This window comes from Lissotriton vulgaris, unplaced genomic scaffold (genome assembly GCF_964263255.1).
Source record: "Lissotriton vulgaris unplaced genomic scaffold, aLisVul1.2 SCAFFOLD_2710, whole genome shotgun sequence".
Classification (NCBI taxonomy): Eukaryota; Metazoa; Chordata; class Amphibia; order Caudata; family Salamandridae; genus Lissotriton; species Lissotriton vulgaris.
Window position 1 is genome coordinate 220,234 of NW_028250645.1, and position 27,385 is coordinate 247,618.

The 27,385-nt window shown below is 42.1% G+C and overlaps 1 protein-coding gene across 1 annotated transcript; it reads left to right on the forward strand.

The window, feature by feature from the left end:
- The first annotated feature begins 1,713 nt into the window (after positions 1-1,713).
- On the forward strand, positions 1,714-24,548 carry LOC147663168 (vomeronasal type-2 receptor 26-like). Its single transcript, XM_086950618.1, has 4 exons — positions 1,714-1,914; positions 6,290-6,526; positions 8,714-8,837; positions 23,644-24,548. Exons 1-4 carry the CDS (start codon positions 1,714-1,716, stop codon positions 24,546-24,548), a joined length of 1,467 nt encoding a protein of 488 aa, XP_086806744.1.
- Positions 24,549-27,385: the final 2,837 nt, after the last annotated feature.

A 27,385-nucleotide genomic window follows, 5' to 3' on the forward strand; every position in this document is an offset into this window, starting at 1 on the left:
AGGGTAGGGAAGGACCAGAGGGGAAATGGAGAGGGGAGGTTAGGAGAAGAACATATGGAAAAGAAAGTGAAATAGAGAATGAACTATTATTATATCTTGAATTGACAAATCGGAAGAAGGATGGAAAGAGAAAGAACATGAATTCCCTTAAATCGAACACAATTTCTTTACACCTTCTCCAAATGTGGAGGTCTGAAAGACATAGGGACAGAAGACCTCAGGCAGGTAGGTTTCACAGAAAATAGAAAGGGACAAGAAGTGACAAAGGTCTTGCTATAGTCATGATTGATAAAGGTAGCATTAATGGGGGCAGAACTGGACTCACTTAAAGAAGAAATCAGATTAGTACCAGAACAGGAATTAAGAGATAGGGAGTTAGATAAGCAACCCTTCCTAAAAAACCATGTAGGACTGGGAACGAGGCAGATTAGATTGATTGAGCAGGCATACGGAGATAAGGAAGACCTACAAATTGCGCTGCAAATTGACGAAAGGGCGGAGGACAGAGAAGGATTAAAATGAATAAATCGATATAGCCCCTTAACATAATTGGAGAATGACGAAAAATATTGCTTAGGTGAAATCGATTAGAAGGCAGGGTCATCACACAGCCTGGGCATAATTTCTTGGAACACCAACGGTTATAATAGTATATCTATAATAGATGCTTTTTAAAAAACAATTGAATGCTTTGAAATTGTGTACCTTCAAGAAACTTGGTTTTGTGACGAAACCCCTGTGCAGGAGGGGTACGTATTGAATACACCAGCTAGGAGAAGTCAGTTTGGCCGTCCAGCGGGAGGTCAAGTAATCATGAAGTCAAGTAAAATAGCCAAACAAGTGGTCCTGCTGAAAGTTAAATTCAAATGGTTGGTTGCCAGTGGAGTGCACATTCTGATTATGATGGTATAATAATAATAAATGTTTCAGAACAGGGAGGTGGATATAAGGAATATAAAGCAGATCTGAGCAAGTTTAAGGAGGATACTGCAGAGATTTATAGATGCCTATCAGAAGGCCTTGGTTTTAGTACTAGGTGACTTTAATCACAAATTAGACCTATGTAGAGTTGATATAGGATGTAAAGAGATATTGATGGCTTACAATAATAATGTCACCAGCTTCCCTAGGGGGAAATGTACTGCGTGAGATATGGCCTTATGCAACTTTATAAGCTGAATATACTTAGTCTGTGCTAACGGAAGGATGGAATCATATTGCCATCTAGCCGCACAGTTAAGATGGGCAACCAATTGTGTCCAATAGATTGCATCTTTATTCATGCATGGAATGTTGTATTAACCAGCGATTTTGAGGTGATGAAGATTGAAGGAAGCAATCATCTACCACTTAGTGCTAAGATTGTTAGAGGAAATAAAAAAAATCAAGAGATATTATTATCCCAATACAAATGGAGTACCCAAAAAGGTTGACTACTTGTATGACGGAGGAGGGCCTGGAGAAATGTTGGTCCTTTCAGCAGTGTCAAATATTTAATGATATTCCAAGGATTGATAACATAGGCTGGTTTGAAAATGTAACTATCCAAGTTGCCCAATGTCTAGGAGTTAAGTTAAGTTAAAAGGGAAAAACTGTAGGAGAGGTAGGAATAAGCAAGGACATAAAGAAAACTGTTTTAGTGAGGAATGTAGGAATTTGTAATCAAATATAAGAAAAAGGGAAAGAAGCCTGACATTGAAGTATGATATTGATATGGCAACTAGCCTACAGAAATTAAAGAAACCATATAAAAAGGTCACCAGAGATTACAAAACATCATATAAAGAGAACGGTTGGGGGAACTTACCAGAGGCCATAGAATCAAAGGATGTACAAATGTTCTGGAAACTGGACCAAGAGGGGTCTGGGAAGACACAGGAAATTATGTATTACGTAGTGACAGAAGATGATTGGGTACAATATCTGGGTAAAATATATTGCATAGGAGAACGGCAAGTAACTGTGGAACAAGTAAAATGGCCAGAGATCGGGGAGTACAACCAGGTTGTCATTCTCAGAAAGCAACGTTAAGCACATTATAGTAAATCTGACATTGACCCAATCAGACTGATGGGCAGAATGTTTTACAAAAATATTTTCTTGGATTCCGGAGACTGGGAAAATGCCCCATACTTACACAGGAGTGATCATAATACCCATTCAGAAAGTAGGAGATCTAAAGATCCCCAAAAAATATGAATAATTAATTACCGTCAATGTGGAAGAGAAGGTATTTTGTAAAGTAATATTGGAAAAATGTAAGGAATGGGTAGAGTGTGTAGAATGGATAGAGGTTAAGCAAATAATGCTGCCAAACAAGGGGGCTTCAAGAAGGGGCATTCTACAATAGATCATTGTGTCTCGCTTTGGTCCATGGTGCGGAAATTGGTGGAACAGGTTGGTAAATTGTTCAGCTGCTATATCCATTTCTGGGTAGCTTTCTATCTGGTTGATCGCAACCGATTGTGGGAGATGTTGATAAATATTGACACCTCTACAGATCTTTTGGTTATTCTATTGGGCACAGGTTGTCCGGGACATAGAAGGGACACTGTCAAAGAAGATACCAATTGAAAATGGTTTAAGACAAGGATGTGTCTTGGCCCCTTTAATCTTCTCTTTCTTCATAGCCGACTTACCAGTTATATTAAAGAAGGTACGGGGTGCAAGCCTTAAATTAGATGGGAAACATATTGCTTGCCTACGCCATGCAGACAATCTGGTAATATTGCATCAAACAGAGATAGGTCGCAGAGGAAGCTGATGGTGTTTAATGAATATTGCAATCAGAAAAAACGTATTGTAAACCTAGACAAAATCAAGGTCTTGAGCTTTGTTAATAAAAGGGAAATCTCATCTGAATGCATTAAGTATATGAGAGCAGGCTTCTTTCAGCGGGTTAATTTTTTCTTTTAGGAATTATGGTAAATGTCCGATAGACCTGTCCTGAAAGCTTATATGGCCATGATAACGCCTCAGTTCCAATATGGAGTTGAAATACTGTATATGAGTGGTAAAGAAGATGGGATATTGAAGAGGGAAAATGTATTAAAAATGTACTATCTCTACCTAGATCATCTATGATTCAGCCGGTAAGAATAGAAACAGGGATGGTATCTCTGGAGGTAATAGCACGTATGGCATTAATAAGATTTTAGCCACACATGGCAAAGGGGTGAGAAGCAAGTATAGCAGAATGGTGCAAAAGGGGCATTTTGCATAATGATTTGAAATGGGCAGCAGCGGTCAGGAAAATGCCTGAGACAGCATGCAGGGAACTCATAGTCAAACTGAACCCTCAAGATTTACAAATTGATGTTGCAAGATGAGAATTAAAGGTACTTGGGAAAGAAATATCTCGAGATCAGGATTGACAATACCTGGAGAGGAAAAATTGGTGGGTTTTATGATGAAATCCCGGAAATCAGATCAACAGTATATAGACATGCTTGCAGATCGCCACTTTATAAATTAAATTTAAGATAATGAATAGGAACTAATCCTTGTTATATGAATGACGAGATCAAAGAGGTCACGAAGCAAATTGCACCTGAACCTTAGGCATGAAATGCGATATTTTGCCCATACTATTAAATTGCCTCAAGGTCACCGACACACGGAAATTGCTTTTACAGCCTATATTATAAAAATATGGCATAAAGAACTGTGCAAAAGCAGCAGAATTGCTAACGGAAATTACCCCTTGGACACAGCATGTGCATTGAGGAGATTTATGCTTGAAGTCAACAAATATTTGGGTGTTTATAAAAATGGTATTTTATGAAGTTTATTTTAGGATAATAGGAATTAGATTAGAAAATGAAATAATTAGTTAATATTGTATTGTAATTATTTTGTATATAAACAAATAATGATATTTTATTGTGGAAAGATGGGAATGTTCTTTTCTTACTTTATGGTATAGGACCAAAGGTCTGAATAAACATTACCTTTGACTTCACAACAGACACTTGCTAAGCAAGTGAATCTTGGTGATGTGAGACTGGACATTAAAGCATTACAGTCATTAATACAAAGGCACCTGGGGGTGTGTGAATATGGGTTGACCCAACTGAGCTGAGATAAGTGCCTGCTGAGGGTCTGTGTGTTACACAAGTGGACTGGGCTGAATCTTAATCTTATCGTGCTGTTGTAGGGTAGGATTGATGCCTGAGAACCCTCAAGCTGACCTACCTGAGAAGCCTGTGACTGCTCAAGAGAAAAAAGGGTTGTACTGCGGAGCTTGGTTATGCTGTGGGACTGCAGTAGTAAAAGGTCTCAACCCCTGACAATTGTGGCCCAGTAGTTCCATACAGATTTGTCCAGAATATGTGTGTGCCTTAACCATGTGGGACCTACACTGGCATAGCAACTATATTGTCAGCCACTTCCACATATGCCATGTCCATTTCCCGTATTTCTTTGGTTTGCACATGTGCATCTTTTCATAATGTTTTTTATTCAAGGACATGCTTATGGACTAGCATTTGCCATGGGGTGTGGGTTTCTGATGTCTTCAAAATGTTGAGCTTGAGGGCACTTAGATTTAGCCTGTATCCATTCAGGGAAGCAGTGCACCAACAGTGGTCGTTTACCTCTTTGTTAACTCATGTTTTGTAATCTGGTAAAATAGGAACCCGTACTTTCTCCTAAATTTCTTGGTGACCGCCTGCACCCTAAATATTTTCATTTCAGCTGGACAAAACATGAGCTCTGCAACCAAAACGCTTTGTTGCAAGTTGTACATCTTTCTGATAATTGATACACCCAGGGCCCAATTTACAAAGGTAGTGTAAAACTAAAAGACTACATTTAGACCTGATGTCTGAGTTCAGACCTAAAGTGTAACTTTACACAAGAAGTCTAAACTTGGAACTAAAGTGTAACTTAGACCATAAGTCTAGCTTTACTAGTTTACGGTATTCACATAAGTAAGTTACTACTAGTAAGTTTACTACTAAGGGGCCTATTCCAATGTCGGACAGACTCAGGTCCGTCCAACATCGGTCAGTAGCCGAAACCGACTGACCTGCTGTCGTCTGTTGCTGCCCTACTAGTACGATGCAACCCGAACAGGGTTGGGTCTCACTCGTATACTTAACAATGCAAGCATGCATTCTGAGCAGAAAGCATGCTGTAATGTGAAAAGCAGGGGTGCGGTTCATCCCTGCACCCTGTGGCTGGCACCCCAAGGTGCCTACCACCGGGTGCAGGGCTCCACAGAGGGGCACCATTGGTGCCCTGCACCCATGGGGCCCTACTGGGGGCCCCCAAAGACAGTTTCCGAACAAAAGGCAGTGAAAATCTGCCATTGTACTCCCTTGGTTGCAAAGAGGCGGCCGGGGGAGTACTGAGGGGTTTCCAGATGGCAGAAAGGTTCTCCGAGCCTGTTGTCCGCAATCCGGAAATCGGAGTCGGATTCCTTTCCGACGAGCCCATCTGAATGGCTCGGTCAGAAATTAATCCTTGCAACACGTTCTGGTTCGGTCGGAAGGGTTCCGACCATCGTTCGGAGCACTTCTGACTGAAATCGGAACTCTGTGATAAAGTTAGACTTTAGGTCTAAGTTAGACTTCTGGTATAAACTTAGCCTTCTGACATAAAGTTAGACTTTAGGTCTAAACTCAGACTTCAGGTCTAATTTTTAGACTTTTGCTCTAACTTTACCTTTGTGAATCGGGCTTAAGTGTATGGTTTAATACGTGTTTGCCACCTTTTCCAAGCTGGTGGTAAACACATACTGCAACCTGTAGTTGACATTGGGTGTTGATGCTGGGGGCTGAGAGAAAATATGAAAGATTTATTATTCTCCACCTGCCCAACATCTGCCCATAACGCCACAGGCGGACATGCAGGATACGATGGCGCAGCAACCGCCACAGATGGCCTGACTGTAGTGGTCTCACCGTCATCATAATCAAGATCTACGTTTTTTGCATCTGTGTTTTTGGGATGGAAATGATGAGTTTTTCCTAAAGGTTGTTTAATGTCTGGATATCATGTTATTGCCTTCTCTAAGGATGCTGAGAGGTAGGAGTCATGCTGTTTATCTGTCATTTATGCCATGAGGTCTCCGAAGCTATGACCTAGAGTCTAATTGCCATGTCTAGGAGTGCCTTTCCTACAGACCCAGTTTTGTTTGAAGTATTAGTAGCTAAACAACTTGGATACGTTCTAGAATTCACCCAAATGCTGATGTCATCCTTTATTTTGGACTTGACTATAAAAAAATGGAAGCCACACTGTTTGTCCTGAATGTGACCTCATGACCTTGTGTTTTGTGTTTAAGGTGAACAGTTTTCTCCAGAAGATACATTTTAGGTCTGCTGCAGGGCATGTTATATTTTTTGATGACAAAGGGCAAATACCAGCAAAGTATGACATTCTGAACTGGGTTCAGAAAAGCATCTATAAAATGGAAGTTCTGAAGGTTGGACATTTAGATCTGACAGCACAACCAGGACAACAACTTGTCATCAACCAGAGCTCCATCGTGTGGTGTGTTAGTGGTGATCACAAGCATCAGGTCAGTGTAATGTTCTTCATGTATCCAATTAATGGCAATCAGGTGGGACTGCTTTCAACAGTTTTAATTTGAGATCAACTAATGTCCCAACGTGTCAGATGCATGTACCACCTTTAAAGTTTGAAATTGAACAATATACTGTGGAATACAAACTGCTAAGCACTAAGAATGAATGAGAAGCTGCATTGCACACAGTTTCAAGTGCTGGCTCCAACTTGTATGCGAACAAATAAGCGTCAATCTCAAAAATGAGTATCTGTAGACTCCATGTGCTTGAATTAATCGTTGGGTCTAAGCAAATACTCTGAAGGCACTGGAAATGCTATTTAAATGGATAATCTAGTTTTATCTGAAAAGCAGTCACCTTTGCATTAATCAAAAAAAGAGTATCGGGGCAGGTTTAATTGACTTATGAGAGGCAAGAATCAAGCTTACTATTACCGTACAAATATATAATAAGCTTCTCTTTCAGGACTGTCCTTGCTGCAAGTATGTAAATATTGAGAACGTTGATGTCAATATGAATAACAATACATTCATATATAAAACTAAATCACATCTTGGTTCACAAATGGAAAATGCAAAACACACGAAAAGAGGAAAAAATTAGGACAAAGAAATGTATTTTCCTTATTGCCCTTCCGTGGAGAGACATCATGGTTTGGTGTATATCAGCTTTACATGATCTTGTAAATCTGGGGCAGTGTCAAAATCCATGGGTGTTGCACGGAAATCCCACCTCAACGGCGAAAGAAAACATTTGGAGTGCAGACTAAGGCAACAGAGTGATTTTTGCTGCCTTGGCGTACTCCATGTCTAAGAGGCCATCCAAAACCTATGCACAGTGGCTTTGTCTGGACTCATAGATAGAATTTAGAATTTCCTTTGTTTGTGCATAACAAAAAGTGATGCTCCGGCAGTGCAAGGGGCTTGTAAATGAGCATCCTAGTGTGTGCAAAATAAAAGCACATTCTGGAATATGTTTTAATTTCTTCACAATGAGGTATGAAATTAAATTTGAGTTGATATGCATTGTTGAATAGACCATATTTTAAATATTTGTATGTTTTCCCCAAAAACACACTTTTAGAACATACATATTAGATGTTTCAAACAGAAAATCAAATGGATGACACCCAATGATGTTCAAAATCTACAAATCTGTTTAAAGCATGCTAAAATTAATTAAAAATCATGAAATTTAAAAACTGTATTTTACTGTTTTGTGCTTAAGCAAAAGAGTCCAAAAAGTTATGAGTAGGGAGCTACCCTTTCTGACTGGAAAAGGATTGGGTCAACAATCATATGAAAAAACAGAGCTCCTTCTACTGAATTTTGTGAGTCGTGGATGGTATTCAAATCCCAAAGGGGACGTTCACATCAATAGAAAGGATTTGCAGACTTGTACGGGTTACCAAATTTACAACTATAAATCTGTCAGACCCAAGAGTACCGTGAAGAACTTCATATACACACAAAAAAATCTTTAGAGATTTCATTCATTTATTTGTAAAGTTTAAAATTCATAATAACATAATTTCGTTATATAAAAACAACATCAAATACACATTCACTTTTTGCAAAACATTTTTTACACTGTCTAAAGATTTTGGAATTAAAAAAATGCTGTTATAGCATTGTTACCACAAACATGTTAAAACATCATATTTATTAATGAATAGATTGTTATAGGAACAAACTGTCGACGCGGCGTTTCGGTGCCTCTTTTAATCTTCCACCTTCTTCAGGACTTGTTCACTGATTTGTCACATCCAGGTGTTTTTATTCCCTGGATCTGTTTTATCAATCTTTGTGAGCCTGTTTGCATCTGCTCATTTTTCTTTCTTATCTTTTGTTCTTATATATCGGTTTTGTTGGTGTTTCGCTCAGATTAAAAAATGGACCAACTTCAATCCGGTCCTATTTTCATATTGTCTTGAATAGTTGGGGGGGACGCCTCTGGTGTGTATATAAAGTTCTTCACGGTACTCTTGGGTCTGACAGATTTTTAGTTGTAAATACCATCCACGACTCACAAAATTCAGGAGAAGGAGCTCTGTTTTTTCGTAAGCAAAAGAGTCCACATGGACATTAGTGTTTGTGGTGAAAGATGCATTGCGGGGTGGGTATCAGCGGCCACTGAACAAATATATCCCAGCTTCTTCTTCCTTCTACTTGGCTTCACAGGCTCCTCACTCTGTCTGCAGTGAGAGCTGCCTCCCAGGGTACCGCAAAGCTCCGATACAAGGGAAGCCAGTCTGCTGCTTCGACTGTGTGCCATGTGCAGATGGAGAGTTTTCCAACATGACCGGTATGTGGAAGATTGATGCCCTAAAGACTCACATTAAATAGATGTTCAATACTGGGAACAATAGTTGTGTCAGAAGATCACTAGTGACTGCAACATAAAACCTCAAAAGAGATTAAATAAAACTGTTAGTATAGTATGCTAAACATATTGTCTGCTACCACCATTTCTTTTTTGGAAACTCACTTACAGTCATAGTTGCATATAGACAACAGCACAACATTAAACACCCACATACAACAACAGACACCATCATCTGTGATAATATGATGTAGAAGTAGAAAGCAAAAAGGGGTTCCACAGCACTCACTTGAGAATTAACACATAATTTCTATGTAAACCTATATACATCCATATATATTCACAGATATGGCACAAACTAATTTGTATATGTAACAATTTTTACTAATAATTTAGTCTCCAATACATGTTGTTCCTTCAATCTTGTTCTTTGGAAACACTGTATTGAAAATTCCAAATGATTCTCCACAGTAGCCAACACCTTTCATCATGACCACGGCATCATCAGGGCTACAAACACCAAACAGATAACAGAAAAGAATTGCATAGTCTCCATCAAGCTCATTTGTGACAATATCATGTTGAACTTCCACCAGCAGCTTCACTTGGTACACTCCTGGTAGAGTGAGTGTGATGTATAGTGTGGAAGATGCGATGTACTTTACCTGCAGGGTTGATGTTTCAATTATCAGGAGTGTGGGACCATCCTTCACTCAGGGACCCTCCATGAATACCCCAGTAAAAAAATCTTATGCTATACGTGTCTCATCACTTTCAGTAGCCTAAATAAAATATGTGTGAGATGTGTATATCTCTTTATTTCAACACCCCTTTTGTGAGACGTTGGGCTGGTATATGCTGTCCACTAAATAAAGTGGGCACCATGTACCAGTCCAAACTACCCTTATGGTGATTTAAGAGGTGAACGATAACCTTAGAAAGCGATACAAGTGGTACCTGTGGAGAGCAGCCTTAAGGCTTAGTCTTGAAGGAATGTTAAGCACCTTGGTTTACCAGAATATACCTGTATAGCATTGGTTAAATGAAACGAGAACCACACAGTAGTTATTAAAATATGTATTTATCGATATGTTTAAGAATGACATAGTACCCTCTATACCAGGATACTGACAAAGCACACAATACTGTAGCACAGAAACAATAGTAAATAGCAATAATACACAGTGGGCTCCAGGGGGAGGCCAAACCATATACTAAAATAGTGGTATAAGAACTTCAACTTGAGTCTAGACAGTGTCTAGAGGATGTAGAATCGTAGGGACCCCAAGGGACCATCCAAGGTGAGTAAGTAGGGACCCCACAGATGACAGGTGGAGTGTGGGAACACAACCACGTGCTAGACGACAATTCAAGAGTTGAGGTTGAAGTTTTAAAGTTTAAGGACCCTTCAAAGTGAACTTCGCAGAAAATCTATGGAGGTAGGAGGTTGGAGAGCCACTCCGTGAATACTGTGGTACCAGACGTACCTTTGTCAGGGAAACCGGGTGCATAGGTCTGAAGTGGCGTCGGAAACTGCAGTCGATCTCCATGGAGGACTTCGAAGAAGAACCATTGTTGGGAAGAAGCAAAGTGTATGGCAGAATCCAAAGGTACATTCTTGGTGAAGAGTACTTAAAAGCAGAGGGGACAGAGTCTGGGTCACTCAAGAGTGACTAGGTGCTCGGTAGACAAATGACCACCAATATCTGGTGCTTCAGGCGCGATGAAGGGGTTCTTGACTCTGCAGCCACCAAGACCAGGAGACATTGAGGATGACTAGGAGCTGGATACAAGCTATTCCATGAAGGATGTTGAGTACTGAGGGGTCAGTGTCCAGCTGGAGTACCAACAAGCCTTGGCAACAGCAAGCCATGCAGAATGTCGAATAAGGTTACGATTTAGACTAGCAAGGACCAGGAGACTCACAAGACACAGGGGAGTCAGGGCAGGCCTGGAGCAACCAAGTGAGCCAAGAAAAGCAGTGTTGACCGTCAAGAGGACCCACAGACCGTAAGTACAGGAGTCGCAAGGGGACCTTGAGTAGTTTCACAAAGCAACAGCCCACAGAGCAAGGAGGCCGGAGTTCTTCGGAAGGGGCTACCTGGAACCTAGTGCACTTATTTTGGAAACACAAACAAGCATATGCACTTGCAAAAGTATGCAGTGCATGGGGATATGGGAATTGCAGCCCCTACAAGGGATTCTGTCCTCAAACATGGTGAGAAAGCAGCTCACACTTGGAGGGACTTGGAAACCCACCTCTTGTGCTGCTGCATCCTTCAGAGTACATAGGGGCTCAGGAGCAGCAGACCGGTCGGTTGAGATGTGGTGCCTGCGGTTTCAGGGAAGTGACTCCTTCACTCCAAGGGAAATATCTTCAGTTGTCCTTGATGCTCCACAGAATCTACATGGAGCCTATATGGTGCACAGGTAAGAATAATGCTTTGGACAGAGAAGGGGTACAAAGTCAGGCCCAAACGAAGTCCATAGTGTCCAGACTGTCGAAGGTCAGTGGTTTCTTGATCAGAATATTGTCCACTTTGAATATAGAGTCCTACAACCAAGTCAGCCTTTTTGTACCCATGAGAGAGATTTGGACTGATTCAGGGGACCCTCCCAGTGGAGGGTCTGGACAATGGGGAGGTTACTCCCATGTCCTTTCTCCATTTTCATACCAGAGCAGAAGCCAATGACTCCCAGGACTTGTTTGAACTGGACTATGCACAGGGACACCAAATGTGGCCCTCATGCAGACTTTCGGTCACTGGCAAGTGCACCCACCCTGGCCTAATACACTAAGGGGCATATGTATGAACAAGCCCTTTTGCGATTCCCTAATAGTGAATTTTTTGCCAATTGCTATTAAGGAATCACAAAATGCTATGTATGTAGGAATCGCAATAATAATTGCAATTCCTTAATATTCCTTAATTGTGAATCGCAAATTGTGATTCGCAATAAAGGAATACCTTCCCATTCATTCCTATGGGCTAGGAGGCGCATAGGAATGAATAGGAAGACATTCTCAATTTGTGATTCACAATTAGAGAATCGCAATTTGAGAATGCAATTTTAAAAGTGCCAAGGTGTCAAAAGGACACCATGTTGCTCCCCTGAAATATGTATGTGTACACATGTGGCACACATACATGCCCTAAGGGCATTTATGTGCACCACATGGCACTTTCAAAAATGCAAAAAAGTGCATTTGTCTATGAAATCGCAAATTACCACCAACTTAAAGTTGGTGGTAATTTGCCATTTCTTAAGGCCAAATCACATTTTTCTTGTGCTTCACACATTGAATTTAAGGAATCACAATTTGCGATTTCTTAAATGCAATTGCAAAATAGAGAATCACAAATTTTGTGATTATCTAATTTGCGATGGCCTTTTGGGATGATACATCCCAAAACGATTTCTCCCATTTGCAAACGATTTCCTTACCATCTCCTGGGGACGCTTCTCACACGTCTGATGTCTGGGCTTGCACTCCTCCTCCTTTTCATTGAGTGCTGGAGTAGCATCCTCACCTCCGCGGTTCCGCTCTCTGCTCGCTCTGTGGGTGGCTAGACCACTTTCAGCGGCATTCTACTCCCGTTCAGCTGAAAGCTGGTGCGGTCGACGGGTCCGGCAAATGCGCCCGACACCAAATGCACAAATCGACTGGAGAAGAGCCCGATTCCAACTCCGAAGGTCAGGCTCATTCCGAGTTCATATTAAGTCTCCAGTCAGCAGTGTGGGGTGGAAGCTGCACACACAACATTCACGCAGCCGCCATCTTGCCGCTCTCCAGCTACACTGATAATTTCTGATGATGATCTCTCGGGGAGACAAGCCAGCACTCACCTGAAAGACACCGCCACCGCCAGGAGTCATTCCAAGGCAGACAGGAAACCTTGAAAGTACGCCGCCACCGCCAAGAGTCAACCAACAGCAGACTCCACGCGCCGCCGCTCCAGGACTACAATTCCCGGCAGCCTACACGGCGGCGCGCATTCTGACAACGCGAGGGCGCCAGGAGGCGTACTTAAGTGGTGCAGATACCGGCGGAGCGGGGGAGACAAGCCAGCACTCACCTGAAAGACGCCGCCACCGCCAGGAGTCATTCCAAGGCAGACAGGAAACCTTGAAAGTACGCCGCCACCGCCAAGAGTCAACCAACAGCAGACTCCATGCGTTCTGACAACGCGAGGGCGCCAGGAGGCGCACTTAACCGGCACAGATTCCCGCTTCGCGGGACACGAGCGGGACGCCCGGAGCGAAGCCCGGGCAAGGGGCGGGCCCTCTACGGCCCTCATCGGCACGAGTAGGCCAGGCTAGGCCACCTCCCTAAAAATCTTCACTGCGCACCAGGGATTAGTTCCAGCCACCTCTTTGCCAGTGGAAGTGTTATTGCTTTTGGCTGACCGCCTCCCAAGTCCTAGTTACCAGACGGGGGTCGGTAAGTAGTCTGTATAGCTGCCACCGAATCGCCCAGGAGCTTGGAAAGAGGAGGGGGCCTTCGTTGAGAAGTTGATAGCAGATACAACACCACCACGAATCAGGAAATGAGTCCGCTGGATACCTGTATAAGGCGCTGAAGTAAGACAATTGTTTTTAAACCTTGAGAGTTACATTTTGTCATTTTATTGAGTTGTGGGTGCAAGACTATCACACCCCTTTGTATAATTATGCCTAAAAGAAATAATCACATGGGATCTGAAACACCAAAGAACACCATGGAAAACTACCTTGTTCAAGTGGTCAACAAGATAAACAGTGAGCGCAGACAGTCGTTGGGACTGTCTCAGTCACCCATTCTCCCTCCCATGAGCCCACCCACTTCCTCACAAACAAATGAGTCTCTACTATTAGACTCTAACAATGATGCTCATGAAATAAACTCCCCAGTAAATGTCAGCATCGATACCAGTGCAGCAAATGTGGCGGATATTGAGCCCCATGTGGACAATGACTTAGATGCACAGGCTGTCATTGTGGTTGAAGAAAAAGAAGAAGTGGAAGACGAACCATCTGTAAAGCAGGCCACGAGGGCAGTTAGAGCCTGTCGCAGATTACAAAACAAACGTGGGGGGGCACGTTCAGGAAAAAATAAGGTTACGTCACCGCCAAAGACAAAAAGCACTCGCCAGAACCATGAGGAGAACAATCTAAGGGAGATATTGGATGAGGACCTAATGTCAAGAATAGAGGAGCTGTTAGAAATAAAAATTCAGACACTTATCAAGCCACTTATCAGCAAGATTAATAAACTTTCTGCGGAGATAAAGAAATTGGGAGGTACACAAAATGCATTAGCAGATGTGATAGGAAATGTTTTAAGTAATGTTAACAAGGGCCACGATTGTCCAAAGGAAGATAATGAATCTGGGTTAACATCAGATGTTACCCCACCAGGGCCTACTCCTCCGGAATGCCCGCAAACTGGCCATATTATAAATGATTTGCCACTAGAAGCCCCAATTGTTCAACTAATTGATCCACCACATGTCACAGTGCCCCCTAGTTCTGAAGAAGATTCAACCCAATTTGTAGTTAAAGCATCGCCATTGGTGTTAGTTTTAGCTAATACACCAACCCTATCACCGGGTCAAACCGAGTCAACATCGTCACTAATAAGTAAGGCACTATACTGGCTGTCAAATAATATGCGGATAGCACAGGGGGGTGAACAGTGGCTGGCTGACGAAATTAAAATGGCAAGGAGGGTTAGATGGATAGGAAATAAGCAAAGAAAATGGAAGGGCGACTGTGTGATATTAAATCTTTCAAATCCAGCTGCTTTTCCCGATATTCTATCCAATATTCTTCCACCACAAAGAATAAGTAGTTCTATAATCCCCCTTACATTAGAATTCTTTTACAATGAGTCGCAAAAAGCCAACAATCATAAGTCCCTGAAGCCAGCTTGGTTAGCGAGAAATAATGGATGGGGTGGGGGACCTACAATGTTTGACACGAACTATGCTTCTAAAAATAGGGCTGGCCCATGGCAAGTTAATCAACATAATATTCCTTGTTTCACCACTCCAGGGCAAAATTGGAATTTAATGGGCAGACGAGGGCCGGGTACACTTGCTAAAAATTGTGGGACCTTAGGTAATGGCAACTACAACGGAGGATGGCCGGGTGTGCAGCAGAATTTATTATATCCTATTACCCCAGCACCCTTAGGCAATGGCAACCATAATGGAGGATGGCTGGGTATTCACCAGAATCCAGCATATCCTATTACCCCCGCACCTAGATGGAATGTACCAGCAAATGGTTGGGGTCTTGGGGCCCCATCTTATAATTGGGGAGTCAGCACCTCAAATAGGTTTGAGGCCCTAGCTGGTCTAGCTGATTACGATTGACTTGATGGAGGGGCTCCTGCAATGTCATGTGGCATAAAATATACACATCCTAGGTGGCATCCTGAAGTTGTACCAAAGCAGATCGCACTTGTTAAAAATTCTCAACAGCCACTGCATTATGTTGACACAATGGCACAAACACCACACTTAGATGTAAATGGGTCTATCATACAACAGCAGGTAACAGGGAAACTAGGTGTTCTAGAAATAACAAAAATAATCTGTTGGAATATTGCAGGTTTGAAAAAAAACCTTTCAGATCCGGCCTGGCAAGACTATCTGGCTAGTGGGGATTTAATCATGTTCCAGGAAACCTGGGGGCTCGAGAATTATTTTAAGGTTGATTATAGATCTTTTTTTATCCCCGCAGTTAACACAAATGGGGGAAGACCTTCTGGCGGCCTAACAATATGGGTGAAAATCACAGGAGGCCTGTCCTTTAAGCAAATTGATACAAATAATCCCGACCTTTTATTACTTGAGTTAAAAAACACTAAGGGTTGTAGCATCTACGTGATCAATATTTACAGTAGACCACATCGATCGTGTAAAGAAACATCAGTTATAACCCATTTGAGTAATATTGTGGCGGGGTTTGATCAAAATGCAATAATGATTATAGGTGGTGACTTTAACAGAGGTTTCGAACCTATAATAGGCCTAGAAGACATCTACAAGGACGAGGACAGCGCCAATAATATCCCTTTGGTTGACACAAACTATAAAGCACCTAGTACAGTGAGTGCCTTACAACTATTGAATTTGACTCTCGAGTCAGGCCTACGTGCCTGCAATGGGCGGTTGCCCTCAGATTGCCCCAGTAAATCAACATTTACCAGAGGGGCGAATCCCAGCCATTTAGATTATTTTATAGTTTCTCTGAATTCATGGCCCATGATCATCGACCTAATGGTGGATGACCGCACGGGAAGTGACCACTATCCATTGATTTTATCTGTCCAGACTCAGATCTTTAAAACCCTTGACAAAAGTGCTAAAAGTACAGTTTCCTTACCACAGGACCCTCTAGTGGCAAACAACCGTAGATCCCTGAAGTGGCCAGTGGTTTTAGGTAACACAAAAATCATTAGCCAAATCTATAATGTATTTGTGAGGCACATGTCTCCTCTCTTAGGAAACAGTACTGTTACCCAAAATCCTTGTCTGATAGAATCCCATGAATATTTAATTAACCAACTTGGCGAGATCCTAACCAGGGTGGTAAAAATATCACATAACGCCCAAAAGAGTAAACAAACAGGGATCACCTGGTACAACCAGGAATGCCGGAGAGCTAAAACAGACCTAATTACAGCGGTCAGGGGGGATTCAGCGGATATTGTGAGAACAAAGAGAGCTCAGTACAAAAGAACCCTATTAATGGCCAAAAAAGAGTGGGACGAAAGGGTTTGGTCAGATTTGTTGGACGCATGTAAATGTAAAGACCAGACCTCCTTTTGGAGCCTCATCGCTAGAGGCACCAGGGGGGCGACTGAATGCAAAGATAAATTCTTAGAGGAGGAAACTTGGGTCAAGCACTTTCCCTTGTTATATTCTTGTGAAAGATCTGGCGAGATTGAAGGTTGGGACAGCTTGCAGCCTCTTTTGGCTGCGCATGACACACCTCTTGTCTTCTCCTTGACAGAAACAATTCTAGCAATCAAGGCAGTTAAGCCAGGGAAAGCGCCAGGCCCTGACAGAATACCAGTTGATCTTTGGAAGCACGAGAATTATATTTGGGCTCCTTACATCAATTTATTATCTAATGATATTGCTAGAGGAGCTCCTGTTCCAGAAACCTGGAAGGGGGCGGAGATTGTAACACTGTTCAAGAAGGGTGACAGGTCAAATCCCTCGCATTATCGGCCTATCAGCTTAATTGACGTGTTGCAAAAAAAATTTGCCCGTCAAGTTCTTAGCCGGCTTTCCACTTGGATTGAAGAACACTCTATCTATACAAAATACCAGGCAGGTTTTAGATCAAAGATAAGCACTGTAGACCAGCTTTTTAGATTTTTATGTTTAGTCTGGAAATATACGATTATAAGAAGTTCCCATATATACGTGGCTTTTGTTGATTTGAAGGCAGCTTTCGATATGGTTCCAAGGGTAGCCCTATGGAAGACATTAAACAAGATGGGCGTCCCCGGGAATATCCTTCAAATTTTAATTAGACTTCACGAGAATAATTACGCACGAGTTAGATGGGGACCAAACGGAGAAGTCAGTGAGAAGATAAAAATAGCAAAAGGGGTAAGGCAAGGGTGCGTAATGGCACCTACCTTATTCTCTTTATATGTCAATGACATTCCCGACACTCTTTTGGGCTGCGAGCATGACTCTCCCAAATTGAGCAGGCAAGCCGTTCCGGCATTATTGTTTGCAGACAACACCATTTTAATTTCTCAGACACCCAGGGGGCTCCAAAACCTTTTAAATAAATTTAGTTTGTATTGTCACGACAAGGAACTAGAAATCAATTCCTCAAAAACAAAAGTTATGACAATCAACCCTCATAAAGGTTTTAGTAAAGTTTTTAAGATAAATAACGAACCTATCGAAGAAGTCCCAAATTTTAAATACCTGGGTATCATTTTAGACAGTAACGTTACATGGAAAACACAATTGGAGAACTCAAAATTAAGGCTGACTCAAAATCAGTGTCCGATTTTAAAGAGGCATAAGAATAGCCATTTTAAAGCAGTCTCACCAGCCATTGAACTATTTAAGTACAAAGTGCAATCATCCTCACTTTATGGCGCGGATCTCTGGGCTTATGCTTTAAAGGATACTTTCCGAGTGAGGGAAAATTCCTTTATTAGGCAACTCTTAGGGATACCTGGGTCAACACCACTGACACCCATATTATGGGACCTTAACTTCCGACGTACAGATGACTATGCTTCTCTCCATCCGCTGCTCTATTGGGTCCGCTTATGGTCCACTGAGGAGCTGACTGATTACAGAGAAGCATTGAAAGAGATACTGGCTATAAGGAATATCACGCATTTGCCATGGTTAGAGTACGTCAAAAAATGGTTTGAAAAACTAGGGTTAAGTGATTTTTGGTTTGATCCTGACTCTCTCACAAATAGCTCAAAAAGGATCTTAAAACAAAGGTACTGGGACTATATTAGAGACTCGGTGCTATCAAACCCCAGAACAGGGACTCTAACCTCGAAATTTTTTGAATTTAAAGTGACCATGCAATTAGAGCCCCTTTATGGATGAAATTTACCCTCCATTGGCCAAAAGCTTATACTTAAAGTTCCGGTATGGTATTTTGCAATTGAAAGAAAGGACAACTAGCTGGAACTGTAATAAGGGGTTGGCCGGGGCCGCTGGCTCCGATATATGTGAGTTTTGCGAGATGGGGCTGAAAGAGGATGTGTCCCATGTTTTATTTATATGCCCAGCATACCTTAAAGCCAGGAAAAAATGGCTAAAGCCAATCTGGAAAAGGTTAGGCTTCCGACAAATTAAGGTTGGACTTAGAATTTTTAAGGGAGACACTGCCCAACCAATTGTGTTCAGCCTGAGCCGTTTCCTCTTATGCGTAGCCTTGATTAGGAAGATGAAAGATCAAAAAACTTAAGGAAATAGGCTAGTTTACCATGTTATTGAGTTTTCTGTTGGCTGCTAAAGTGCTGCTTGCTTACTGTTCTGGTGTACACTTCTTTTAACAAAAACAGATGTTTAACTTATTGTTTTATTATTCTGTATATTTATTCAGTGTTCGTGTATAGTAGAGGGGCCAACTAGGACCAAGCCACCCTCAAGTGGATGATCTGGAAAATGAATTGAATTCGATGTATTTTATGTAAAGGAAGTGTGTCGATATTTTTATCCACCCGCTATTTTTTTTATGTATTTCAATTGTGATATGATGTATTATGATTGAATGTATTGTATCTTACAAGGTTTTTTAAACCGAAGAAAGATTGAGTAAGCGATCTCTTGCCCTGAAGGAATAGACACCTGACAGGTAGGGCTGCTTGACACAGTTGCCCCCTTCATCTCCCTATTGCACATTCTGCAAGTGGATCTGGTTACTTTCTTTCACTGTCCTGCTATAACACTGTACAATGTCACGCTACAGCCCCGTCCTGAGCTGTATCCAGTCTTCTCTATCACACTCTGCTTCTCTTCATATATTGTTATTCTACACTGTACCACTGCACAATATCACGCTACAGCCCCATCCTACTAAGCTGTATCCACAGTCTTCTCCATCACACTCTGCTTCTCTTCATATATTGTTATTTTAAAATAGTTGTGACTCTCCCCCACTTGCTGAGCTGTTACTGTTTGTTGCTTTACTGTTGTTGTCAGAACAACATTGTCATAGCTCAGGCAAAGACGATCTCCCCATAGACTCATAATCGATTGTTGAAAGTATCTCTGCTGTGCATTCCCCGTAATATGTAAATATCAAGAAGCATGGTTTTGAAACGAAAGGAGTAGATGTTCTGGCAGTGTGCTGATTAAGGTGAATGTTGTTCTAAAATTGGGACCCAGTTTTAACTCTGTCTTTAAAAAGTTCCTGAATGATTCTGTTCCGTCCTTCCTCTTGCAAATGTCTGCTGCCTGATCTCTCAGCGGGAATGCTATCTGGGTGTTCTATGCAATTCTGGTCACAGGAAACATTTACTGTTTCTATCTGAGCATCCTTATGATAAAATTGCAGAATCCACAGTTGCAGAGTCAAGAGAATCCAGAAAATACTCCAAATGACATTGAACATTGAGCTCTGAGGACTCATAATCCATCTGATAAGCTTTTTTGCCCGGTCTAAGAGACCATCATTTATTTACCATTTCTTGTGGCATGATCTATGGGCCACAAACGTCCATAGATTGGGACGGGCATCAACAGAGCAATCTGAAGAGTTATTATTTAGCTTGTGTTGATGCTGCAGATGACAGTCAGTCTAGGAATGTGGTCAGCTTGAGGCCTTTGAAGATCTCTGTTGGATCAATTCGACCTCCTGAACACTGGGAATTTGACTCATATGTGTGGCACACACAGGAAGAAATCTGTCAGTGATCTTGATGTCATCTTTTTCTGTGGTTTCAGTCACACCACGTGTCCTAATGTTATTGCAGCATGGCCTGTGTTCAATGTCAGTAATCATACATTTTATAAACTACATATCCTGCCCCCTGTCTAACACCTTAGGCATTTGATCATTGACTGACATTATAAGTTTCTCAGCTGAGTCCATCCTTGCACTGATGCGGCAATGGCCACTCCCATGGATTTGATCTCATTCACCATTTCTGTGAGATTGTGTTCTAAATTAGCAATAGCTCGGACAATGGATGAAGTTTCTTTCATGATGAATTTCATGACGAATTCTCATGTAAATTTAAGCATCTTTCATGTTTTTCTAGTCACCTGCTTTTTGCCTAGAAATGCTTCTGAAAACAGAAGCTGACATGCTGGTCCTGCATATGTTGCAGCTGGGAAAAGTTCCAGGGATGTGACAGGTAGCCAACTAAGTTTGTATATGTAGACATATGTGGTTGCAATCTTTTTACATTGAGCATTAAGGTCGCAGTTGTGTGATAGTCACTCCCATTTAGTCTTCGGGCTTGGAATAGCTAGTATGTTACCAACCAACCACCACCTTTTCACTAATCCATTAAGCTCTCCTCTGCACTGCAGGTACCTGGTACCAGTGGTACACAAGCCTGAATGCATCCATGCAACAATACACACAGAGGGGATGGGATGCTGTACTTTTCAGAAGGTGTATGCGCAGAATTTTTCTTTTAGGCCAGATTCCAATGCTAGGTTCACTCATTTGCATTTAAGCAATGGCCTTGACACTATTCAAGCAAGGGTAGGGAGGCGGGTGGGTTGGACCATAACATTTTCAGCATGACATTTTAGTGTAGTTCTTATATTCACAATAGGCTCTGCTCATTGGAATAATATATCCTATAGATATGACGTAGAACTTAGGTCAGTAGGTCTCTATCGAATATACTCAACTTAATAGTGAGTGCCAGCTAGCTCAGAGGTCACTAGAAACTTTCTCGAATTCACAAGAAGGGATTAGTTTCTGACAATCGCATAAAGATGACAACTTTGTTTCCCTAGGACTAGAATAACTATCTTCAGAGTTGTGGAAACAATAGATAAGTATTTCACTCAGTTAATCGTGCATGCTTGTTTTCTACAGAGTTTGCAGAGAAATAGTGGGACGGGTGCTTTCAATAAAAGGTTTATTGAACAGTCTTCTTTCTCATGCAAAAGAGGTGAACTGCTGCAATCGTTAGACAGAATGCAAAGTATAATACGTACAGCGAGAATAGTATTATAAAATAAAACTGTAATAGCATTATATGGTTTCTAAGCCATATAAAAATACATACAAATAATAACACAGGCTAAAAATACTCAACTGGTGCTTCTAAAATACGCCTACCCCAGTGTAAGTAACCTAGATCTAGTATTAGGGAAGAAGTAAGTATGGTATTTTACATAGGTTTAGTTTTTGCCGAGAATCTACCAAAGGTTTCTCTAGGTTCTAATTAGCTCCATATCTTAGAATGAAGGAGGTTTGGTATCTCTGTCTTGGGACTTGATTTCCCAACACCCCGCAAGGGGAGTCAGAATCACTAGAGCTCGATTTCTCAGCAGAGGACGGCTTCCTTCGGCACTTGCTGTAGCGAGCTGCGTCGGGCAAATAGGTCGTCGAACTGCTCCGAACCACTGTGCTTAGCCATAGCAAGTGAAGGTATATTTATACCTTGAAGGTGTTCAAGAATGCCAGCATTGACGTAAAGTTGGGCATGTAAACGTCATGAATGAACATCTAAGGAATAGATGTTCATTGTAAAACTAACTGATTTCTTTGAGAAATCAATATTCAAGCAAGGGGAAGTCTTGAGCTGATTTTCCAAGTAATCGTTGTGACGTTTGATGAACGGATGGAAGTAGCCATGCCTGTATTTGGATTGCATGGGCTATACCTAAATAAGGGCTTGATTTCTATGTGTTGTAATTAAAGGAAGTCCATGCCAGGTATATATCACACGTTAGTTTTAATAAAGCTTAGTTCCAAGTTCAAGTTCAAGTTCATCCACCAACTGCCACTCTACGGATCTCAAGACTCCCAGGCATCCCATGACATCACACACATCTAACATTCCAAACATCATCAAGTACACAAGCACACACTCTGGCTGAGCAGTAGGGAAGAGGCACGTAAGTATAACACTATGCCTATATAATGACAACGTGAATTGTACCTATATAAGGGCATGAATCGGAAAAATCCATTCAGAATCTAAACGCCATACAACAACATTTGTGCAATAGTCTCTGTCATAGCAGCATTTTCATTTGGCCAATCTAAGCTCAAGAAAAGGAGTCACAGCTATGTTCTCTCACTGGCCTGCTGTCAGGCACATGTCAGTGTGTGTTAAAGCAGTTGCTAAAGGCTCTGTCTACTTCCAGAGTCAAAGTAATATACATGATGTCCCCCCTATCCCCATCCATAGAACCATTTCCCTATTGACGTAAGCACTAACTCCAGCAGTTTAGATACACACCGTTAGCATTATGTGTACTCGTCAGGATTGCAGTCCAGGTTCTGCTGCTGTCCAGACTTTCTGTTAAGCATTATCCAAAGATATTAGTTATTGACCTGGACGGTGTTATGTGCAAGCAGGCAGGGAGATTCCTACTGTGTTTGGTGTGTACCTATTTAGCATCTATAGCGACAGTTCTCCACTGCCTCATACTCCATATGGCCTACCTCTTACAGTGGAAGGAGCAGCAATGTCTTTTTGTTCACTGCTCCACTGTTGATCCCTCCAAAAGAAATTATAGCAGTCAGCACATGATTTACACACACTGTGTCATCCCATCACCAGCTCTGTGCATAATTGTTTCTGGAGGGTTTGCATCACACATATCATTCATCTGACCACACTGCTCCATCACGGTACCCCCTTAGTGTGATGCAGTAGCAAAGGTGGGGGACCGCTAGGATTCTGCAGGTCCTCAGATGGGATGGTAGCCTATATCCTCACCTCCACTTAATGGTGTTGATTTTCTTAAGGATCTTGGTCACCTGGGATGGTGCATTTAGGTCATCGAACGTTTATTAATAGCATTATATACTGATGCAATAGAATAGATCCACATCCTCTTTTTTAGTCATAGTCGAGTTTGAAATTATCTAATGCCAAAGAGAGGTGAAATGTGGGGTCATTAAGTGATTGCATTTGAGTAGCAAAAGTTTAACTCAAACCCTGCACCTTACATCTAAAATTGCCAAAATGCTCACTTTTGTATCAAAAGTAAAATATTTTCGAAATAAGTTGGGAATAAATGCTTTATTGCACAATTAAATACTCATTTCAGAGAAGTGTGAACCAGTGGAAATGACTGATTGTGTTTGCATTGTATTTTAGACATGGAAAACTGTATGCAGTGCCCCGAGGACCATTGGCCGGATGTCAAAAAGTCTGGATGCCTCCTAAAGGACATTGTTTTCCTCTCATACAGTGATATCCTTGGTGTGATTTTGGCCTCTGTCGCCATGATCTTCTCTGTTATCACTGCTGGAGTCCTGGGAATCTTTCTCAAACACCAGGACACACCCATAGTGAAGGCCAATAACCGGGATCTCAGCTACGCACTCCTCACTGCCCTAATGTTGGCCTTTCTCTGTTCCCTCCTATTTATTGGACGCCCTGCGGCATGGACCTGTTTCATCCAACAAGCTGCATTTGGGATTATTTTTACTGTTGCTGTGTCTTGTGTGTTAGCAAAAACCATCACTGTTGTCATTGCCTTTAATGCCACCAGGCCTGGGAGCAGATTAAGCAGATGGCTGGGATCACAAGTGTCCTGCTCTATTGTCCTCTTGTCCACACTAGGAGAAGTGACAGTCTGTCTGTCTTGGCTGCTCACCTCTCCGCCTCACCCTGGCTCTGACACACAGTCTGAGACGGGCAGGATGATCCTGCTGTGTGACCAGGGTTCGGTGACTGCTTTCTACTGTGTGATTGGTTACATGGGACTATTAGCCTTTGCCAGCTTCATAGTAGCATTCTTAGCCAGGAACCTCCCGGATAAGTTCAACGAGGCCAAGCTCATCACATTCAGCATGCTGGTGTTCTGCAGTGTCTGGGTCTCTTTCTTCCCAGCTCACATCAGCACTAAAGGCAGGTACATGGTGGCCGTGGAAATCTTCGCCATCTTAGCTTCAAGCGCTGGACTGCTGGGCTGTTTGTTCATTCCCAAATGTTGCATCATCCTGTTCAGGTCGGATATCAACGCCAGAGGACATTTAACTTTACATTGTCATTATTAATCTTATATTTGAGATCAAAATTGACCCAATTAAATATTAAAATGTTGTATTTTTGAAGGTTTGAAGGAAATTCATCATGCTTTTGTATAACCATTAGACTGCTGGCAGGAAAGCAATAGTATCTCCAGTAATAAAGATACAGATTTTGATTTTGATTTTAAGTCCTTGCTGTACTTGCATAGTTCCAGGGGTTATTTGAATACAAGTGGGCCTGCAGCACTGATTGTATCACCCAGAGGATGTGGTGTAACAGATACAACAGCCAAACTTGCAGCTGGGGCACTGGTTTTGAGTCTCAACATCCAGTGATTCTGGGCAAATCACTGTTATCTCCCTGTGTCAGTAAATCGATGTGCCCATCTGTGATACAATTGGTGCTCATGTGAAGTTCTTTGATACTTTGGTTGAGTTCAGGTTATATAAAACTTTTAAACATGTCTCAGGCTTGCCACGCCATTGTCCGTTTTTGTAATTTTACTACCACCTTGTCTTGTCATTTAAAACCCTTAGCCAAGCCTCAAACTCACCTTTTATTACATATGTCATCTCTAAGGTAGGCTGTAGGTAGCCCATAGGGCTGAGGACTGTGTGAATAAAGGAATGAACATGTTCTTTTACATGTTACATGTCCTGGTAGTAGTGAAAATCTCCTAAACTAATTTGTTCACTACTTTGAGGCCTGCTCTTCTCCTAGGTTAACATTGGGCATTCCTTACATTACACAAGGTATAACTTTTAATTGGGAGTAGGTAATCATGTTTACTAACTATACAATTGTAATGGTAAACTCTCTTTAATGCTAAAGTCTGATTTCTCATTACAATTTTGAAAATAGCACCTTTAGAAAGTTTATTTGAGCAACTTACTAAAGCTGACATTATTAAGTCAACACTTTAGACTCAAGGTCAAGTAAATGAATTCTCACAGCATGTGTATTTAGTCACAGTAATTCAGAAGCTCAAAATATATTTTAAAATGAGTACATGCTTTAGAAAGGCAGCTAGTGAATGTTATTTTCTGCCTTTCTATGTTATTACACCTTTCATATCCCATCGTCATTTTGCCTGTCCCAAAAACTACCAGGTGAAAATGGGCCCTTGGTGCTCAGACAGACAGATGTAAACAGCTCAGTGAGGGTACAGCTGCAGTGTTTTAGATTGTTTTTCCACTGACCTCATAACATTTTTTTAACCACGAGCACACACCAAAGGCTGCTGAAACAAAAATAATCATATCAAGTGGCCTCACTCCTACCCATTGCTTTGGTGAAAGGTGTTTGCACCAAACACTGCCTTAGAGGCCACCAAGGACGTGTGTTTGTGTGAATCACAAATGTTTTGTTCTCCAGCCCTTCAGATTAAAAAAAGAAATCTCAGAGTTCAATTTCAGTCTGTGTCAGGGGAAAGGGACATCTGCAGAATACTAGGAGAGAGTGAAAGAAAACAGGCTAACGGTTCAATGAAAAATGTTTTTCTAAGTTCCCTTAAGCCTGTCTATTTCTGCAACTTTCTAGAGAGAATAGCAAGACCAGGTGGCAGGAGCTGCCTGAGGCTTATGGGATGAACATGTTTGTGGTGTTTCTTCTCTGAATATTTCTGTACATTTCTGAAGAACAATATTTTTGTTATTGCTTCAGGATCAGTGGTACTACAGCTGAGCCCCACATACTTTTAGGCTACATTTAGCACACTGCCCCCTACTCTCACCTCCACTGACCTTGTCTATAAGAGCAGCTCCTGGGTTTACATTCAGAGAGCTGCCCCCAGGACCACCCTTCAAGGTCACTCAGGATTGGACCTCAGGAAGAAGAAGAGAAGTCTTGGACCAGAAAAAAGAATGCTGAAGGAGCCCACATCTTTAATACTGGAAGAAACTTAATCTTCAATGTTTGAGGACAGAACACACTGTGCTGCCGAAAACAAAGCCTTTTGTGCTAGGAAACAGCACACACAACAAGGAAAGAGACATTTCACGGCTGTGACTTCTCAAGGTAAGCTGATAATTGGAATTATATAAATGTTTTGCTTCATGTTCATTTCTATTAGTGACAGGCTTGAGAGTGTACTGACCTCACCACCTTCATTGGTAAATTTAACAATCTGTTTAGGGTTTGAAGTTGGAGGCCAGAGTCTCACAGGATGACCCTTCATAGATTTAGTGCCCTCTGGCCCAGCTGTAGTTAGGCCAGTTACATAGTGAGGTGTGTTCCCAGGACTGAATCGCTGACAGGCTGTGAGGGCAGGCAGTGGATGAAGGCTGTAAGGGCAGGCAGTGCAAGGAGCTGACAGGGCAGGCAGTGGATAGAGGATGTTAGGACACGTGGTGCAAGGGGGCTGTGAGGGCAGGCGGTGGAAGGAGACTGTGAGGGCAGGTTGTGAGGACAGACTGTGGCAGGAGGCTGTGAGGGCAGGCTGTGTAAGGAGGTTGTGAGGGCAGGCTGTGTAAGGAGGCTGTGAGGGCAGGCAGTATCAGGAGGCTGTGAGGGCAGGTGGTGGAATAAGGCTGTGAGGGCAGGCAGTGCAAGGAGCTGACAGGGCAGGCAGTGGATAGAGGATGTTGTGACAAGTGGTGCAAGGGGGCTGTGAGGGCAGACTGACAGTGGAAGGAGTCTGTGAGGGGAGACAATGAAAGGAGGCTGTGAGGGCAGGCTGTGAGGGGAGTCAGTGGAAGGAGGCTGGGTCAGGCAGTGGAAGGAGGCTGTGAGGGCATACTGTAGAAGGAGAGTGTGAGGGCAGGCTGTTAGTGCATGCTGTGGAAGGAGGATGTGAGGGAGGCTGTGGAAGGAGGGTATGAGGTCAGGCAGTGGATCGAGGTTATGAGGGCATGCTGTAGAAGGA

Coding starts and splice junctions, on each gene's coding strand:
- LOC147663168 (XM_086950618.1), top strand. CDS start 1,714: ATGGCAACTAGCCTACAGAAATTAAAGAAACCATATAAAAAGGTCACC. Junction 6,527..8,713: donor GTGGTGATCACAAGCATCAG/GTCAGTGTAATG, acceptor TTGGCTTCACAG/GCTCCTCACTCTGTCTGCAG. Junction 8,838..23,643: donor AGAGTTTTCCAACATGACCG/GTATGTGGAAGA, acceptor ATTGTATTTTAG/ACATGGAAAACTGTATGCAG.